This window comes from Choloepus didactylus, chromosome 27 (assembly GCF_015220235.1).
Source record: "Choloepus didactylus isolate mChoDid1 chromosome 27, mChoDid1.pri, whole genome shotgun sequence".
Taxonomy (NCBI): Eukaryota; Metazoa; Chordata; class Mammalia; order Pilosa; family Megalonychidae; genus Choloepus; species Choloepus didactylus.
Window position 1 is genome coordinate 13,764,697 of NC_051333.1, and position 19,647 is coordinate 13,784,343.

At 54.1% G+C, this 19,647-nt stretch overlaps 1 protein-coding gene across 1 annotated transcript in view; it reads left to right on the plus strand.

The window, feature by feature from the left end:
• Positions 1-19,647, plus strand: part of MEGF8 (multiple EGF like domains 8) — a 49,730-nt gene that overhangs the window by 23,914 nt on the left and 6,169 nt on the right. Inside the window, 19 exon segments of the mRNA XM_037820709.1 lie at positions 48-297; positions 848-980; positions 2,362-2,609; positions 2,691-2,801; positions 2,969-3,087; positions 3,545-3,752; positions 4,215-4,395; positions 4,920-5,083; positions 5,845-5,989; positions 6,694-6,925; positions 8,022-8,165; positions 8,333-8,547; positions 8,721-8,935; positions 11,310-11,517; positions 11,700-11,859; positions 12,238-12,430; positions 12,777-12,950; positions 13,244-13,374; positions 13,871-14,003. Of these exon segments, the coding sequence (XP_037676637.1) occupies positions 48-297; positions 848-980; positions 2,362-2,609; positions 2,691-2,801; positions 2,969-3,087; positions 3,545-3,752; positions 4,215-4,395; positions 4,920-5,083; positions 5,845-5,989; positions 6,694-6,925; positions 8,022-8,165; positions 8,333-8,547; positions 8,721-8,935; positions 11,310-11,517; positions 11,700-11,859; positions 12,238-12,430; positions 12,777-12,950; positions 13,244-13,374; positions 13,871-14,003 (3,364 nt within the window).

Consider the following 19,647-nt stretch of genomic DNA (forward strand, 5'->3'; position numbering starts at 1 on the left):
GGGCAGGGCAGGACTGGTCTGACGCTGGCTCTCCTCCATCTCCCTAGGGCTGGTGGCTCCTGCTTCCGGGAGTGCGGGGGCCGCGCCCTCCTCACCAATGTGTCCTCAGTGGCACTGGGCTCACGCCAGGTTGGGGGACTACTGCCTCCAGGTGGTGGGGCGGCGAGAGCTGGGCCCGGCCTGTCCTACTGTGTGTGGGTTGTCTCAGCCACTGAGGTGCTACAGCCCTGTGCCCCCGGGACCCTCTGCCCCCCACTCACCCTCACCTTCTCCCCCGACAGCAGCACCCCCTGCACGGTGAGCACCGAGGGGACCAGGGCTCAGGCCCATGAAACAGAACCATGTCTCCCCTACACAATGTGGAGTCCTCTGGCCCCACATCCCCATTTCTTTTTTAATCCTCCTGGCCCCAAACCCTATTCCTCAGAACCCCAGCACTTTGTTCCTAACCCCCCAGACCCCCACAGTTCCCAGATCACCTCCTATTTCCTGGACCCCAATCTCCCATTCTCCAGGTCCTCAGACTCCCCTTCCCCAAAGCAGACATGGTTAATAATTTCACCATGTGTGCTGGTGCTGATTGATTGGTAAGGGCTGCTTGGAGCTGCCTATCGAGAAAGCAGCTCAGCAAAGGAGTGCCTGATCGATTAGTCATGTCTGCTCTGAACCCAAGAAGGGAAATGGGGGTCTGTGTGCCACAGATTAACAACCCTGCCCTGGATCCTCCAACAACCCATTTCCCAGACCCAGATGGCCTTCTCCTGAACTCCTCCTCTGCCCAAACCCCAAGCGCTCCTCTTTCTCCTCCCCTTTGTCACCCCTGATCCTCAACTCTGCATGCTTCCAGCTGAGCTACGTCCTGGCCTTTGACGGATTCCCTCGCTTCCTGGACACGGGTGTCGTCCAGTCGGACCGGAGCCTCATTGCTGCCTTCTGCGGCCAGCGGCGGGGCCAACCCCTCGCTGTACAGGCCCTGACAGGTATGGGGCTGCGGAGAGGGGGGCCTCTCTTTCTGGGTTATATATCGCTTGCCCCTGCACCTTGCTGTCTGAGGTGGGCCCCGACATCCAGGTCCCAACCCAGCTCTGCCACTGACTTGCTGGGGGACTCAGTCCTTTGCCATCCCTGGGCCTTAGTTTCCTCAGTTGACATGAAAATAGAGGACTGTGCTGGCTGGGTTGCCTCTCTGGAAAGAGGCGCCAGTAGGGGCACACTGAACATGTCTCATATGAGGATCTCTGTAGCATCTCAACCAGAGCAGTTTGGTGACACCTGGAGACATTTTGATTGTCACGATTAGGGGGTGCTATTCTACAATGCCCGGGACGTCCCCCCACAACAAAGGATTACCTGATCCAAAATGTCAGCAGTGCTGAGAAGTTGAGAAACCTGCTTCGTCTAATGGAGAAGTGGTTCAAAAAATTTGTTACTCATGGACGTTAAAGGGCCTGAGCTTGGAAAGGGTTTCCCTTGTACTGTGAATCAGCGGTTCTAAGGCTGGGAGAGAAAGGCGGGAGTTGTAGGGGCCTGCTGAAGATCATGGGAAACCCCAGGTCCTCCCACAGCGAGCTGCTCACACTGAGGTGCCTCAATTTCGTGTCACTCCACAAGTGTTTCCTGAGCACCGGAAATGAAGAGTTGGGAAGCAGTAATGAACAAGGGACACGGGCCCTGGCCACGTGACCGACCCTGCAGTCCAGTGCAGGGGGGCCGAACATCATACAACAAAGTAAACTCAAAATAGTTATAGCTTTGCTAAGAGTGGAAGGATGTGGAAAGGAGCAGCACCGGCCTCCTCTGGGGAGCTGGGTGGGGGTAGGGTGGGGGCTTCTTTGCAGAGGGCACAGCTGACATGAGGCCTGAAAGGGGGTGGCCTGGGACTGCTGCAGGCAGAGGGGGCAGCAGATGCCCAGGCCCTGAGGAGAATCAGAGAGGGGGGCTGGGCCGCGGGGCTGGAAGACAGAGGTGGGAGGGGCTGCAGACCTTTTACAAATATATATAAATTTACTGAGGTATATTTCCCGTATCCTGTAACTAAGTCCTGCCCTGGCCCCACCCTCTCCCTGGGCAGCCCCTAATTTACTTTCTGAGAGCAGTAGGTGTTGTGGAAGAGTTTGGAGCTTGGCAGTGATGGGCTCAGATTTACCTTTTTAAGGGATCTCTCTGGCTGCTGTGAAGATTAGAGTGTAGGGGAGCTGGGAAGGCCAGAGGGCGGCAGAGGCAGTGGCTGAGATTTAGGCTATAAAATCGATGGACTTGATGGGTTACACAAGGGAGGGGTGCACAGGAGACCTGTTACTCCCTGCCCAGCTGCCCTGGGAACACGCTTCACTAACAGCCTCCCCCTCTCTCCCCTGGCAGGACTGCTCGTGCTGCACTGGGAAGCCAATGGCTCCTCGTCCTGGGGCTTCAACGCCTCAGTGAGCTCTGCCCACTGTGGGTCAGGGGGCCCCGGGAGCTGCCCCGTCCCCCAGGAGTGTGTGCCCCAGGACGGGGCTGCGGGCGCGGGGCTCTGCCGATGTCCCCAGGGCTGGGCCGGCCCACATTGCCGCCTGGCTCTGTGTCCCGAGAACTGCAATGCCCACAATGGGGCAGGGACTTGCAACCAGGTACGGGTGGGACAACACCAACCAGGTGGGTCGGGGTGGAGACCGGCCCCCTGCCCTGAGCCTCCGTCTGCTCTCCCGCAGAGCCTGGGCGTGTGCATCTGTGCTGAGGGCTTCGGGGGCCCTGACTGTGCCACAAAGCTGGATGGTGGGCAGCTCATCTGGGAGACCCTCATGGACAGCCGCCTCTCAGCCGTGAGTTGTGCAGTCCCGTTCTTTGGGGGAAGCTCCACACAGGCTGCCTCCTGGATCTGCTCTCAGCTCCTCTCCCAGGACCCCCACCCCACCCCAGACCCTACACTCAGGCCTGATGCTTTACCAGGACCTCAGCCCGACTCCTGACACCCCCAACCCCACCCCAGGACACTGCTAGCCGCTTCCTGCACCGCCTCGGGCACACGATGGTGGAGGGACCCGATGCCACCCTGTGGATGTTCGGGGGCCTGGGCCTGCCCCAGGGGCTACTGGGAAACCTGTACAGGTGAGGACGGCCCTGGGGAGTCGGGATACCTGAATGAGAGAAGGTCGCCTCAGGGGGATGCCAAGGTGTCTGTACACAAAGGTCAACCTCGGGGGTGCGGAAGGCCTCTACAGGTGAGGGACACCCACAGGACGCTGGGACACTTGCCACAGGAGGCTCCCCCCAGGGAGTGCTAAGATGACTGCCACAGGAGGGTCACCCCAGGCTCTAGGGGGCCATCCCAGGGGATACTGGGATGCCTGTCGAGTGGGGGACCCCCCAGGGGATGTGGGACCCTTGTCACAGGAGGCTCACCCTGGGGACTGGAGTTTTTATCTGGGTGGTGCTGCCCCAGGAAATGTCAAGACGAAGGTCATCCCCAGGCCTAGGAGGCTTACCCCAGAGGCTGCTGGGACATCTGTGAGGGAGGGTCACCCCAGGGCTGCGTTTGAGGTGTCTTCTTGCCTCTCGGCCCCAGGTACTCAGTGAGCGAGCGACGGTGGACACAGATGCTGGCAGGAGCTGAGGACGGGGGCCCAGGCCCCTCACCCCGCTCCTTCCACGCAGCTGCCTATGTGGCTGCCGGCCGTGGTGCCATGTACCTGCTGGGGGGACTCACGGCCGCGGGTGTCACCCGCGATTTCTGGATCCTCAACCTCACCACCCTGCAGTGGCGGCAGGAGAAGGTGAGCATCTCCCCCGACCCCTGACCCCTGATCCCTGACCCCGAGGCCCACAACTGGACTCAGACGCAGCTGGCCCCAGCGCTCCCCAGCTTTGCCGCCAGGGAGAGGCTTCCTGCCAGGGTTCTGGCAGAGTCCCAGAGCTGAGTTTCCTTGCAGCATCCAGAGGCTGGCCAGGTGCAGTCACACAGAGTGAGAGTAGAGGGGCAAAGGCTTCCCAAAGAAACACCAGGGACTCTTACCTGAGAGTGGACATCCAGCAGGTAGAAATAATGGGATGTCCACTACAGACGAGCTGGGACCATGGCCCGTTGAAAGTCCTGGCATCTTGATCCATCCCGAGGAGTCTCACTACCTCCTTGGTGCTTCAAGAGGGGGCTGGTGGGGAGCTCGGAGTCTTGCTTCCACCCACAAGGTGACCCCTGACCTCTGGCTTCCTGGTGACCTCCGCCCTCCCTCCCCCAGGCCCCTCAGACGGTGGAGCTGCCGGCAGTTGCTGGTCACACCCTCACTGCCCGCCGTGGGCTGTCTCTGCTCCTGGTGGGCGGTTACTCCCCGGAAAATGGCTTCAACCAGCAGCTGCTGGAGTACCAGCTGGCGACTGGCACCTGGGTGTCTGGAGCCCAGAGCGGGACGCCGCCCACAGGTGGGGCTGGGGCTGCGGAGGGCTCAGCACACTTGCACCTCCCGGCCCTCCAGGGCCTCAGGTGGCCCTCTGTCCACCCCTCTCTCCCTGGCCACTTTGATGGCATCTGGTTATCTCTCTTGCCCACTACCCCCTGCCCAGATTCTCCTGAGGCATTTGGTTTCTCCGATTGCCCCTTCCAGATACCACGATAGACTGCTCACCTCCTGCCCAATAACACTGTGGTCACTGTCTCCTTCTAGAAGGTTCTAAGACCCCTGCCCCTCTGGTGTTCTCTTTTCTCTCTCTCCTTCCACGTGCTTTGATGACCGTTTTTCCTGGACGTTCTGGCCACCCCGTGTTCCTCCTAAGAGCCTTAGAACTCCCCGGCAACCGGTCACGCCCTCCTCTTCCCCAGTCTCCAGAGATTGTCCTTTAGGGAGCAAGGGGCGGAGAAGGGCTCCCAGGTCTCCATGGCCCCTGAGGAAGGTCAGGGCAGGGTGGGGGCCTTTCCCAGCCCCTGTGGTCACCCTGCCGCCCTCCAGGTCTCTACGGCCACTCTGCCGTCTACCACGAGGCCACCGACTCCCTCTACGTGCTCGGGGGTTTCCGCTTCCACGTGGAGCTGGCGGCCCCGTCCCCGGAGCTCTACTCCCTGCACTGTCCTGACCGCACCTGGAGCCTGCTGGCCCCTTCTCGGGGGGCAAAGGTCAGGAAAGGAGGCCAGACAGGCGGGTGTAGGGCGCCTTCCCCCGGGCGCCAGGGACAGGCTCGACCTGGGGTCCCACTTGTCCTCCTTTCCAGTCCCCTAAACCAGCTGTGGTTCCCCAAGTCTCCCTTCTACCCCTGATCTGGAGGAAAGACTCTGAGCTCAGGAGGCCAGGGGCATGGCTTCCAGCCCCAGCTCCTGCTTCGTGGGTGGCCCTGGCTGCTCCCTTCTCCTTCCTGGGCCTCCCCATCTATAGGAAGTGGGGCTAAGGCTCCTTCCTGGCACTTCCTGCCTCACAAGGTCAAGAGACGGTGTGGGGGGAAATCTGGAACCCTGTTCGTGCTGGTTGGAGGCAATTGCAGTTTTCGGTCCACAAAAACATTTCCAAGCCCTTCTGGGGCCTGGACGGAGAGGGAGGTGGGAGTAGGATCCCCGAGCCTCGCCCTGGGACACCCCCAGCCCGGCTGGCAAAATCCATGCAAGGAACATGGACGGCGCATCTCAGTGGCAGGCCACGCCCAGTTCCCAGGGAGCAGCCGGGGCGTGGGGGTACAGAAGCCCTGGGGAAAGGAGAAGCTGGGAGGCTACTCTGAGGGATATGGGGGCTTCCTGGAAGAGGCAAGATTTGGGGAAGGAGGGATTAGGTGGGCTGGTGGGGGGGGTAGGGAAATGCAGGGGTGGCGGGGTGGGCTGCGCAGGGTGCTGGGGGAGCCGAGGACTGTGGCTCCGACAGGCCTTCCCCATCACGGGCTCCTCCACAGCCCCGTCCCCGGCTCTTCCACGCCTCGGCCCTGCTGGGGGACACCATGGTGGTCCTCGGGGGCCGCTCGGACCCTGACGAGTTCAGCAGTGACGTGCTGCTCTACCAGGTCAACTGCAATGCCTGGCTCTCGCCCGACCTCACCCGTGAGTCCGCAGCCCTCCCCAGGGGTCACCCAAGCCGTTGTGGACCCCGATGAACCCCGTCCCCTTCAATCCCTTCACGGTGTCTAAACGCCCACGGAGACACCCCTCCCTTTTTGAAATTTGTTATTTTCTTAGGAAAGTTCATTTTTTATTCTGCTTGTAAAAGTAAGACTATTCATCATACAGAATTTGTAAGCTAGGAAGAAAATAATCACTCATAATCTCACTCTCAGACAACCACTGTTGTATGTGGGGTTGTTTCCTTCCAGTCTTTGCTGTTTATAGATTACAAATGGGTTTCTATGTTTCCTTTTTATTTCAAAGCATTGGAAGTGAGGAACCGAGTGTGTTTCTTGGCCCATCTCTTTCTCTTTTTGCTTCTCTCACTGACCCTCTCTCTCAAATGCCCTTTCTCTCTTAACCTGTCATTTTGGTTTCTCTTGTCTCTATCTATTTTTGTCCTATTATTTCTGGTTTTGTTTTTTCCTCCATTTTTTTGTCTCTTCCCTCCTCTTTTGTTTCGATGTTTGTGTTGGATTCTCCCCCTCTCTGTCTCCATCTCAGGTCTCTCTCCTTCCATGTCTGCTCTCTTTTGACTCTCCCTGCTCTCTGCGTTCTGCCCTGCCTGTCGTCCTTGTGCAGGTCTCCTCTCCAGGTCTCCAGCTCTCTCTCTCTCTCTCTGAACATCCCTTCCTCACCCCCAGGCCCGGCCTCTGTGGGGCCCCCGATGGAGGAGTCTGTGGCCCATGCGGTGGCGGCAGTGGGGAGCCGCCTGTACATCTCTGGGGGCTTTGGGGGAGTGGCCCTGGGCCGCCTGCTGGCCCTGACCCTGCCCCCTGACCCATGCCGCCTGCTGCCCTCGCCTGAAGTTTGTAACCAGTCCGGGGCCTGCACCTGGTGCCACGGGGCCTGCTTGTCCGGGGACCAGGCCCACAGGTAACCACAGCACCTGACAGCCTGTCGGCAGGCGATACTGGGGCCCTCCGTGGGGTTCTGTGCTGGGCTGGGCTGGGAGGGAGGCTGCAGATAGGACCCAGCACCTGCCCTAGGGAGTGTCCGGTCTGGATGACTGTCATTGCAGACTGGGGGCACTGGGGGAGCTCCGAGTGGGGATCCCTGCTTGTGGCTGGGGGTGTCGTTCAAGAATGCTTCCTGCAGGAGCTGGGGTCTGAGCTGGGCCTTCACTGATCAGTAGAGTTTAGATCAGCAAAGGCTTGGAAGTGGGGCTCTGCCTGACATCTGTGTTGGGGGAAAGTGAGGCAGGGAAAGTGGGTGACGTCAGCTCAGGAAGGGCTGCCAGGGGCCGGCCAGGGAGCTGGGCTCCTTCCAGATCCACGGACACCCTTACTTGTAGTCGTCGAGAATCTAGATGGCTCTGGAAGCTGTAAATACTTTCCTGGGTTTAGTGCAAACTCATTTGGCTGCATGATCATCCTGAACTGATGGGAGGCCTTTTCTTGGGCTTTATTTAGTTCTGTTAAGTGTGTTCTAATCCTTGCTGCAGAAATAGTTAATGTAGTTTGATTATTAACTGGGGGTGTGATGGTAACAATTGATATGCCCACTGCTTTTCTGCAATATGAAAAATTCTGAAACACGTGTGCGGTCCGTGGCTTTAGGATGAGGGATGTGGGTCTCCACTGTGGGCAATGGGGAGCCATGGAAGGTTTGAGGGGTCAGGGGCGGGGTCAGGCCTGAGAGAAGGACCCAGGAGGAGGAGCCTTGAGCAGTGCAGGGGCCACAGGGGTGGGGAGGAGATGGTCGGAGGAAATTCAGGTGGCAGGAGGGGCAGGAGGATGTGGGGCGCCATCCAGCATCTCTGGCCTGGGTGACGGTGGGGTGGGGAGTGGGGCCATCACCACGTGGGGGGGGCAAATGAGCAGGCTCAGGAGGTCCCTGCCGAGTCCTGATTGGCACGTGCTGTGGGGCCTGCGGGATGATGTGTGAGAGGCACCAGGAAGGAGCGGTCGCGGGGGGAGGAGAGGAGGGGCCTGGCTGGCTGTGAGTGAGCCCCGGCCTCCTGCCTCCCCAGGCTGGGTTGTGGGGGCTCCCCCTGCTCCCCAATGCCTCGCTCCCCCGAGGAGTGCCGACGACTGCGGACCTGCAGCGAGTGCTTGGCCCGTCATCCCCGAACCCTGCAGCCTGGAGATGCAGAGGTGACCGGCAGTGGGGGGCTGTGGGGGAGGGGCGGGGGTCCTGTCTCCACTCCTGGCAGCTGCCCTCACCCAGCCCGGGCTCTCAGGACCCACCGCACGCTTCAGCTGCAATTGGGCGGCAAGAGCTGGATTAGTCGAGGTGTTGGGGGCCCCTGAGTCCCCCACCGAGCCTGTCTTCCCCCAGCAGGCATCTGCCCCCCCACTGTAAGTGGTGTACCAACTGCCCTGAGGGCGCCTGCATCAGCCGCAATGGCTCGTGCACCTCGGAGAACGACTGTCGCATCAACCAGCGAGAGGTCTTCTGGGCAGGGAACTGCTCCGAGGCCGTGTGCGGGGCCGCGGACTGTGAGCAGTGCACCCGGGAGGGCAAGTGCATGTGGACGCGGCAGTTCAAGAGGACAGGTGGGTGCCCAGGCCCGGGCCCCTGCCGAGGGGCTGGGGGGCTGCACCCCCAGGTGTGACGGAGGGCGGAGCTGGGCCAGACTCTGGGTCTGAGGGAGAAGGGGGCTGGGGCCTGGACTCCAGGGTCTGAGGGAGGTAGACTGGGTCCTAATCCCTCTGCCCCCAACCCCCAGGGGAGACCCGCCGCATCCTCTCGGTGCAGCCCACCTATGACTGGACGTGCTTCAGCCACTCACTGCTGAACGTGTCCCCAATGCCAGTGGAGTCGTCGCCCCCCCTGCCCTGCCCCACCCCCTGCCACCTCCTGCCCAACTGCACCTCCTGCCTGGACTCCAAGGGTGCGGACGGGGGCTGGCAGCACTGCGTCTGGAGCAGCAGCCTCCAGCAGGTGTGGCACCCACCGGGCGGGCGTGGAGCCGGGCCAGGGCTGGCCTCTGCCCTCCCTGCTCCACCACCGCCTCCTGTGTCCCGCTTCTTCCTCCGTGTCCCTAGTGCTTGTCCCTCAGTCATGCTTTCGCTCTCCTCCCATCATCCCCAGTTAGTTTCTCTTTCCTCCCTCCTGTGTCTTCCTGCCGTGCTCTGGGCCCCCTTCCCGGACTCCCCTGCCACTGTCTCGCTTTAACTCTTGTTCGTGGCCTCCCTACCTCATCCTACTCCTGGACCCTTAACCCCATCACCCCTCCACCTCCTTTTCTGCTTCCCTTCTCCATCTCTTTCCCCCTTGGCTTTGGGATCTTGTGCAAATTAAATGAGTGAATTTATTTAGACTAGTTAGCCCAGGCCATGCCTACCATTCAGTAAGAACTGACCAATGGCTAGTTAGTATCCCGCTGTCGTGATTGTACCAAGAAGCTGTGAGAAAGCCCATTGGCCCCCGCTGGGAGGATTCCCCGTCTCCACTGTCTGGACACACCGAGGGGGCATTTCAGGGTTCCCTGTGCAGACCCTCAATGTACTCAAAGGGCAGAAGTCTCTTGTCCCCAGGCCTGGGGTCCTTCTGGTGATGACATTCTCTGCAAATACTGGGATTTCCGTTCATCTCTATGGGGACTCTGGGTACCAGCAGCCAACCCAGGGGCCTTGTTAGCACGTGCCCCTCCACCAGACCCGTGTGCCAAGCCCTCACATGCCTCAAGCGCCCAGGTGGCTGAGGAAGCAAGGGGAGCCAGTCAGGTGCCAGGCAGGAGGAAGCAGTGGGGCCGGTGCACGGGGAGCACAGCCTGCCCAGCGGGCAGCCCCCTCTCTGCCAGCCAAGCCCGGGGTTGATGCTGTGTGTGAGCGTGAGAGCATTCTTGCCAGCTCTTCCAATTTCTGTGAAATCTCGTGGCTTTAAAGAGTTGGCTCAAATTTTTTTTAAACCAGCGCCATGCCGGCCAAACATAACAGGTGTGCAAGGCCAGATCTGTAATGATTTGGCTCAGGGCTGCCACATTTTAATCCTCCAGCTTTGTTTTTGTTTTAATGACTCTGGCCTCTGAGCCTGGGGCAGCCAGCAGGGCACTCTTTTCCCATAATGAACAGCCTGTCAGCCTGCCTGTCTAGCTGGCTAACTAACAGACAAACTAATTTCCTCCCTCCCTCCCTTTCTTCAATAAGTTGTTTATGGAGCACTTCCTTCATGCCGCGCCCTTTGCTGGGCTCAGGGCACAGGGAGTGGACAACACAGGACCCTGATCCCGGGACTTACGTTCCTGCATCCCTTCCAGAAACACAGGAAATGCCGCTTGCGTGTGGGGCATCCCCACCTCTGTCCGCTGGGGAGGTCACAGCAGCAAGTTCAGTACAGGGCCTGGGGACTCGGGGCTCCAGCTTCACTCCCCCTTCCCAGATTGTCAGCCAATCGCTGCCCTAAATTTAGTTCCAGAAGGCCAGGCTGGCAGGGGACTTGCTGCCAGCTGTTGTGCACGGCCCGGCTAACGGCTGCCCTGACCCTGCCTGGGCGTGGAGCTCCGGCCACAGCCACCAGGGTTTTCTATTTCTGGATTACATGGGTGCTTTGCTTTTTGCTAAGTGCCCTTGGACAGACAGCCCAGTTTAATATCTTTCCTCCTGTATTTTACCTAACGCCCAACCAGTAAATAAAATGCTCTTATAGACTCCAAGACCTTGTAAGTGGTGACTGATGAGTTGCTGCACTGCCCCCAACCAAGTGCTCCCCAACTTCCCAGCCTAGCGGGGAGAATCCTTGTCCCAACAGCCAGGTCCACATTTTCCTAAGAGGTGGTGGCTTTTAACCCCAGTCCTGATCCTCGTTTCTGTCTCCATCAGGGATCGTTTCAGCTGTAAGAAACAGAAGTGTCCTTAGCTAGTTAGGTAAATGGGACTCACCTCCCCACCATACTGGACGTCTTGGAGCCCAGGGGAAGAAAGAAGAGCCAAGCCTTGCAGGGCACTGCAGACAGAACCTGGAAAGCTGCCTCTCTGTCTGTTTTTGGGGTGCATGGTTTTCAATCGTTGCCCTGCTGGCACCCACCCTCCTCTCCACGTTCTCTTCATCTGCTCATCCGCGTAGCCCCTCCAGCCCTTGCCTTGTGTCTTTTAGTTTCCAGCGCCCCCTTGCTTGAGTTCTAGTCTTCCATTCTAGTTACCTGTGCTTGGGGGAGAGTGCCAGGAGCCCAGCTGATGTCCACTTTGGTCCACTGGACTGTGGGCAGCGAGGGGCAAGTTCTTGGAGAAGAGGGTGCAGCCTGGAAGACATCAGAGTGTTTGTTTGACCTTCTTTCCCTGCCCCTCTCCTACCCCCCCATCTCCCTCCCATACAGTGTCTGAGCCCCTCCTATCTGCCCCTGCGCTGTATGGCCGGAGGCTGTGGCCGGCTGCTCCGGGGGCCCGAGAGCTGCTCCCTGGGCTGTGCCCAGGCAACCCAGTGTGCCCGGTGCCTGCGGCGCCCCCACTGTGGCTGGTGTGCCTGGGGGGGCCAGGACGGCGGCGGCCGCTGCCTGGAGGGTGGACTCAGCGGCCCCCGTGATGGTGAGAGGAGTTTGCGGGTGGGTGAGAGGGAGCCGGCCCCCGGTTGGGGTGTGGTGCAGAGAACATGAGGGTGCTGGGGGCTGTCTTGGATGCGGGGCTCAGAGGAATTGGGCGAGAGGGCCCTGGGGGTGTTGGGGGTGGTTTGGAAACACCTCCAGGTGAAGCCTGATCCCTGGTGCCAGGGCTGACGTGTGGGCGTGCCGGGGCCTCCTGGGCCTTCCTGTCCTGCCCGCCTGAGGACGAGTGTGCAAATGGGCACCACGACTGCAATGAGACGCAGAACTGCCACGACCGGCCCCATGGCTACGAGTGCACCTGCAAGACGGGCTACACCATGGACAAGTGAGGCTGTGGCCGGCCGGGCAGGGTGAAGCGGGAGTCAGGAGTCAAGGGGCCCCGCCGTGGGTGGGGTGGGGTCTGTGGGGAGCAGGACAGGGGAAAAAGAAAGACCCAGGCGTGAAGGTGGAGAGCTAGACCTGGGATGGCCTTTAACAGGGTGCCCCTGAGAAGAGGGAGGTGGGCAGGCCAGACCCTGGAGAAGAGGGGTGGGTGGGCCCCAGAGCTGGGAGAGCGGCAGCACAGAGCCGGGTCGAGGGACTTGAGAGGGTGGGGTCGTGGTTGGCAGGCTGGACCTCGGAGCAGTGAGGGTGGGCCACCCTGGGCGCAGGAAGGGCTGTGTGGGTGCCGGGGCCCGCCCTGACCTCCCCCTGCCGTCTGTAGCGTGACGGGGCTGTGCCGCCCCGTGTGCGCCCAGGGCTGCGTCAACGGCTCGTGCGTGGAGCCCGACCACTGCCGCTGCCACTTTGGCTTTGTCGGCCGCAACTGCTCCACCGAGTGCCGCTGCAACCGCCACAGCGAGTGTGCCGGCGTGGGGGCGCGCGACCACTGCCTGCTGTGCCGCAACCACACCAAGGTGGGCCGCCAGCGCCCCCGGCCCCTCTTCCTCTCAGCCCGCGCTCCGTCCCCAGCCCTGACAGGCCAGGGGCCGGGGAAAGGTGGCAGAGCCCTGTCCCAGCGAGGTAGAAGATGACTTCGGGGATGCCGTCCGTGTCTGTGGAGGCAAGGGCTCTCTGAGCTCAGGATTTGGACTGGCGGGAGGGACGTGAACTCCGTCACTGGGAGTGTGCAAGTGAGGGCAGGGATTGCCCAAGCCACGGGGCCGAGCCCCTGCTGGGTGCTGCTCTTGGAACCTGCCCCACCCACCCTCGCACCCTCCCTGAGTCTCCCCCTCCCCCGACTGCCCTGTCCCTCGTTCCCAGGGCAGCCACTGTGAGCAGTGCCTCCCGCTGTTCGTGGGCTCGGCCTTGGGGGGCGGGGCCCTGCCGGCCCTGCCAGTAAACTTCTGTCGTGGGAACAGCCATGTCTGCGTCTCCAGGAAGGAGCTTGAGATGGCCAGGAGGGAGCCAGAGAAGTACTCCCTGGGCCCCGAGGAGGCGGTGACAGAAGCTGGGGTTCAGGACCCCTGGGTCTGAGGGAGTAGGGGGCTGAGGGTCTAGACTCCTGGGTCTGGGGGAGGAGGGGGCTGGGGGCCTGGACTCCTGGTCTGGCAGAGGAGGGGGCTGGGGGCCTGGACTCCTGGGTTTGAGGGAGGAGGGGGCTGGGGGCCTGGACTCCTGGGTCTGGGGGAGGAGGGAGCTGGGGCTCGGACCCCCGGGACTGGGGGAGAATGCACTGGTCTCTGCCTGGCCCGTGCCTATTTGTGATCACCTTTTCTTTCCTCGACCAGATTGAAAACTGGGTGACAGAGGGCCCCAGTGAAGATGAGGCCGTGTGCGTGAACTGCCAGAATAACAGCTATGGGGACAAATGCGAGAGCTGCCTCCATGGCTACTTCCTCCTGGATGGGAAGTGCACCAAGTGAGAGGAGGGACCCGAGACCTTGCCCTTCTCACTAGGATTTGTTCTGGGTGCCAGGCCCCCCTCCCCAGTCCTCTGCTCTCAGTCAGGAGTAGACAGAATCCCCAGGGAGCAGCTCCCAGGCTGAGGCAGGGTGGAGAGAGGTAAACCAGACCCAAGGGGAGCCCCTTAGATGCCAGTGCTGAAATCCAGGCTGCAGGGCCGCCCGGGTCAGGAATGGTGAGCACAGAGGGACGGCCAGCGAGGGAAGAGGCCTCGAAGTGACCTCCCCACTCCCTCGCCTTCCTTTTGAACAATGAGCTCTGGAGTCAGTCTAACCTGGGTTCGAATCCTGACTCTGCCACTTACTGGCTTTGTAGCTTTAGGCAAATGGTTTCACATCTGGGAGCCTCAGTTTCCTCTTCTGACCTGTTTTACGCATTCTGGCTCTCACATGCAGTGGACAGCCTGGGCCCCTTCAGGTTGTGGGAGCTCTGTAACTACTATCTCCTTCCAGATGCCAGTGCAACGGCCACGCGGACACATGTAACGAGCAGGACGGGACAGGCTGCCCATGTCAGAACAACACAGAGACGGGCACGTGCCAGGGCAGCTCCCCCAGCGACCGCCGAGACTGCTACAAGTACCAGGTGCGGCTGGAAAAGCGAGTTAGAGACCAAGGCCTCCCCCTCCCCGCCAAGAGGTCAGAGCTGGGACGAGGTAGCTGGGCCCAGGCAGGACCAACAACATGGTTCTGATACCTGTGGTCTGGGGTCAAGGTCAGTGGTAGACTGTTCTTGAGCCCCAGTCAGTTCCAGGCCCTGGACAGTGATGCTGGGGACACAGGTGTGAGCCTCTGCCCTTGGGGGGCTCTCAGACTGGTGGGGAGACAGACTCCATCACAGAGAGTCATAACTTGAAGGTTGTCAATTCCTGAAAACTCACCTCATAGTAGCTAAGCAGAAAGGGAAATTTACTGGCTCTCAAAACTGAGATCAGAGCTTCAGGCATGGCTGGATCTAGGTGCTCACACAGTGATATCAGGCTTCTCTCCTTGCATCTTGATTCTGCTCTCTCCTGTGTTGGCCTCATTCACAGACAGGTTCTCCCCAAGTGACAACCACTGTCTTTGTGATCTGGGGCCATCAGGGGGTCTCATGTCAGTTCTACAACCCAGATCCAAATTCCCCTTGAGTCCATGTCCTTTCTCTTCTACAGGGGGGTTCCTGGAGCATCTGCTTTGACCACCCAGCTGGCTACCATGTTGCGAGCTTGCCTCCTACAGGGAGGATTTCCCAAGTTTCACCCCTTGGAGTATAGCTCCACCCTCCCACCCACCTTCTCTCTCCAGTTCCAGAAGGAAGGGAAAATCCCTTGTTCCCCTCGATTTCCCCACCCATCTGCAGAAACATGTCTGCAAAGATGCAATCCCACCCGTGATGGCTACCGCCCCCTAACATCTTATCTTGCACCAGAGTATTTGCTTTCTTAGTGAATTTTTAATAATTAATTAACTTATTTATAATTATGGTAAAATATACATAACATAAATATCATCTTAACTATTTTAAGTGGACAATTCTTTGACATTAAGACATTGACAATACTGTGTAATTTCGACTTTCCCCATCCCAAAACCAAACTTATATCCCTTTGGCAATAACTGCCCATTCCCTTCTCCCCTCACCCCTGATAACCACTAGTCTGCTTTCTGTCTCGATGAATTTGCTCATTCCAAGTATTTCACATAAGAGAAATCATACGATATTTGTCCTTTCGTGTCTGGCTTATTTCACTTAACATGATGTCTTCAAGGTTCATCCATGTTGTAGCATGTACCAGCACTTCACTTCTTTTTACGGCTGAGTAATATTCCATTGTATGGATAGACCACATTTTGTTCATCCATTCATCTGTTGAGGGACAGTTGGGTTGCTTCCACCTTTTGTCTATTATCAGTAATGCTGTGATGAACGCTGCATACAAATATCTGCCCGAGTCCCTGCTTTCAGTTCTTTGGGGCTATATTCTTAGGATTGGGATTGCTGGGTCACATGGTAATTCTGTGTTTAATTTTCTGAGGAACTGCCAACCTGTTTTCCACAGCAGCTGCCCTGTTTTACATTCCCACCAACAATGTACGAGGGTTCCGAATTTTCCCACATCTTCGTCAACACTTGTTATTTTCAGGTTTTTTTAGGATCAGCCATCTTAGTGGGTGTGAAGTGGTATCTCGTAGTTTTAATTTGCATTTCTCTAATGGCTAATGATACTGAATGTCTTTTCATGTCTTTCTTAGCCATTTCTTTATCTTCTTGGAGAAATGTCTTTTGCCCATTTTTAAATTGGATTGTTTGTCTTTTTGACATTGAGTTGTAAGAGTTCTTTATATATTCAAGATATAAAGCCTTATCAAATATATGGTTTCCAAATATAGTCTCCCATTCTGTAGGCTGTCTTTTCACTTTCTGGGTAATGTCCTTTGATACACAAAGGTTTTTAATTTTGGTGAAGTCCATTTTATCTATTTTTTTCTTTTGTTGCTTGTGTTTTTGGTGTAAAATCTAAAAATTCATTGCCTACTACTAGGTCCTGATTATATTTCCCTATGTTTTCCTGTTAATTATCAGCTCTAATATTGAGGCCATTGATCCATTTGGAATTAATTTTTGTATTTGGTGAGAGGGAGGGGACCACACTGATTCTTTTGCATGTGGATTTCCAGATATCCCAGCACCATTGTTTGAAGAGACTATTATTTCCTCATTGAATGGACTTGGCACCCGTGTCAGAAATCTACTGACTTTAGATGTGTGGATTTATCTCTGGACTCTTAGTTCTTTTCCATTGGTCTATATATCTATCCTTAAGCCAGTACCACACTGCTTTAATTACTGTAGCTTTGACACCAGGAATTGTGAGTCCTCCGACTTCGTTCTTCAAGATTGCTATGGCTATTCGGGGCCCCTTGCAGTTCCATCGGAATGTGAGGAACAGCTTTTCCTTTTCTGCAAAGAAGACTGCTGAAATGTTGATAGGGACTGCATTGAATTTGAAGATCACTTTAGGCGGTATCGACATCTTAAAAATATTAAGTCATCCAACCATGAACATGTCTTTCCATTCATTTAGGTCTTTCATTTCTTTCGGCAGGGTTCAAGTCTTTCACCTCCTTGGTTAAATTTATTCCTAGATATTTTAATCTGTAGGTGCTATTGTAAGTGGAATTATTTTCTTAATTTCCTTTTTAGATTGTTCGTTACTGGTGTATAGAAACCCAACTCACTTCTACGTGTTTACCTTGTATCCTGCAACATTACAATTCATTTATTAGGTCTAGTAGCTTACTTGTGGATTCTTTGGGATTTTCTATATATAGGATTGTGTCATCTACCAATAGGGATAATTTGGATGCCTCTTATTTCTTTCTCTTGCCTGATTCTTGGCAAGAATTTCCAGTAGAATGTTGAATAGCAGTGGTGACACAGGGCATCCTCGTCTTGTTTTGATCTTAGGGTAAAAGCTTTCGGTATTTCACCATTGAGTATGATATTTGCTGTGGGTTTCTCATAAATGCCCTTTATCATGTTGAGGAAATTCCCTTCTACTCCTAGTTTTCTGAGTGTTTTTTCTCATGAAAGGATGTTGGATTTTGTCAAATGCCATTTCTGTGTCAATTGAGATGATCATATGATTTTTTGCCCTCATTTTATTAATGTGATATATTACGTTGAATTATTTTCTTAAACTGAACCATCCTTGGACTCCTGGAATAAATCCCACTTGGTCATAGTAAATAATCCTGTTAATATACTGTTGGATTTGGTTTGCCAGTGTTTGTTGAGGATTTTTACATCTTTATTAATAAGCGATATTGGTAATTTTATTTTCTTATGTTGTCTTTAGCTGGCTTTGGTATCAAGGTAATGCCAGCCTCACAGAATGAGTTAGGAAGTAATCCCTCCTCTTCTATTTTTCGGAAGAGTTCAAGAAGGATTGGCATTAAATCTTTTTGGAATGTTTGGTAGTATTTAGCATGGAAACTGTCAGGTCCTGGGCTTTCCTTTGTTGGGGAGATTTTTTGATTACTGATTCAATCTCTTTATTTGTATAGGTAGGTTGAGATTTTCTGTTTCTTCTTGCATCATTTTAGGTAACTTGTATGTTTCTATGATTTTGGCCATTTCATCCTGGTTTTCTAATTTGTTGGTATGTAATTGTTCAAAGCACCCTCTTACAATACTTGTTATTTCTATAAGGTCAGTAGTAATGTCCCCACTTTCATTCTTGATTTTAGCCATTTGTGTCAGTTCTTTCTTTCTTTTCTTTTCTTTCCTTCCTTCCTTCCTTCCTTCCTTCCTTCCTTTCTGTTGATTCTCTGTATTGTTTTTCTATTTTCTATTTCATTTAGCGCTGCTCTAATCATTATCCTTTCCTTCCTTCTACTGACTTGCAGATTAATTTGTTCTTCTTGTTCTAGTTTCTTTAGGTGTGAAGTTAGGTTATTGACTTGTGATCTGTCTTATTTTTTTGATGTAGGCGTTTAGAGCTGTAAATTTCCATTTAAGCTCTGCTTTCCCTGCATCCCAGAAGTTTTGGTATGTAGTGTTTTCATTTTTGTTCATCTCAAGATATTTCCTAATTTCCCTTGTAACTACTTCTTTATCCTACTGGTTGTTTAATAATGTGTTATTTAATTTCCACTTACTTGTAAATTTTCCAGTTTTTCTTTGTCATTGTTTTCTAGTTTTATTCCATTGTGGTCTGAGAAGATACTTTGTATGATTTCAGTATTTTAAAATTTATTAAGATTTGATATGTGGCCTAACCTTTGGTTTATCCTGGAAAATGTTTCATGTACACTTGAAAAGAATATGTATTCTTCTATTGTTGGGTGGAATGTTCTACATATGTCCTTTAGGTCTAATTGATTAATAGTGTTATCCAAGTCCTTTAATTCCTTACTGATCTTCTGTTTAGATGTTCTAGCAGTTATTGCAAGTGGTATATTGAAGTCTCCAAATGTTATTGTAGAACTATTTCTCCCTTCAGTCCTGTCAATTTTGCTTCGTATCTTTTGTGAGAGAATATATGTTTATAATTATTTTATTTTCTTGCTCTTTTGAACCTTTTCTTTATGTATAATAACCTTCTTTTCCTCGTATAATCTTTTTTGACTTAAAGTCTATTTTGTCTGACAATAATATAGTGACTCTGGCTATCTTTTGATTACTGTTTGCATGGAATATGTTTTTCTACCTTTTTACCTTCAACCTCTTTGTGTCTTTGTACCTAAAGTGAGTCTCTTGTAAAAAGCTTATAGATGGATCACACTTTTTCATCCATTCTGCCAATCTTTGATTATAATCTGTTCACATTTGAGGAAATAATTGGGAAAAAAGAATTTACTTCTGTCATTTAGCTATTGGTTTTCTGTATGTCTTGTGTGTTCTTTTGTTCCTCAATTTCTATATTATTGTGTTTTTTTGGTGTTAAATTGGTTTTTGTAGAGTACTATTTTGATTCCCTTCTTTCCTAATTACAATGAACATCTTAAACTAGTAACAACCTAGTTTTACTGAAACCCACCTAGTTTCAGTATATTCAAACTCTCTTCCCCTATATATCTCCATCCTTTTCCTGTTATGTTATTATTGGCTCAGATTACATATTTATACATTGTATGCCCATTAACACAGATTTTTTAAACATTGTTTATTGTGAAATATAACGTAAGCGGAAAAGTGATACCTATCAAACTATAATTTAGCAAGTAGTTATAGAGCAAATTTCAAAGTATGGTATGGGTTTCAGTTCCACAATTTCAGCTATTTCCTTCTAGCTATTCTGTTACACTAGAGGCTAAAAAGAAATATCTATATAATGATTCATTAGTCATAATCATTTGTTAAAGACTGTCGTCTCTGTTACATCTCCTCCCTCACATTTGATCATTCTGTCAGTCTTCAAGGATATTTGGGCAATGACTGTTATAACTTCTTCATGTTGAGAAGGGGTGTTGACCTTATGGGGTAGGGGGATGCAACTGGTTGATGTTCTTGGAGAGACCAGTTGCTCTGGTGTAGGAACAAACTAGAGGTTTTAAGTTTCTGAAAAATAAACTTTAGTGAGTGAAACTTTTATAGAGTCTAAAATATAGCCCTGGGTATTCTTTAGGGTTTTCAGGAATACTGTTGGTTGGGGCATGACATACCGTGGCAATCTGTAGTATCTAGCTTAAACTTGCATGAGACTAACCTTCATAACAGCTTCTCGACTCTATTTGAAATCTCT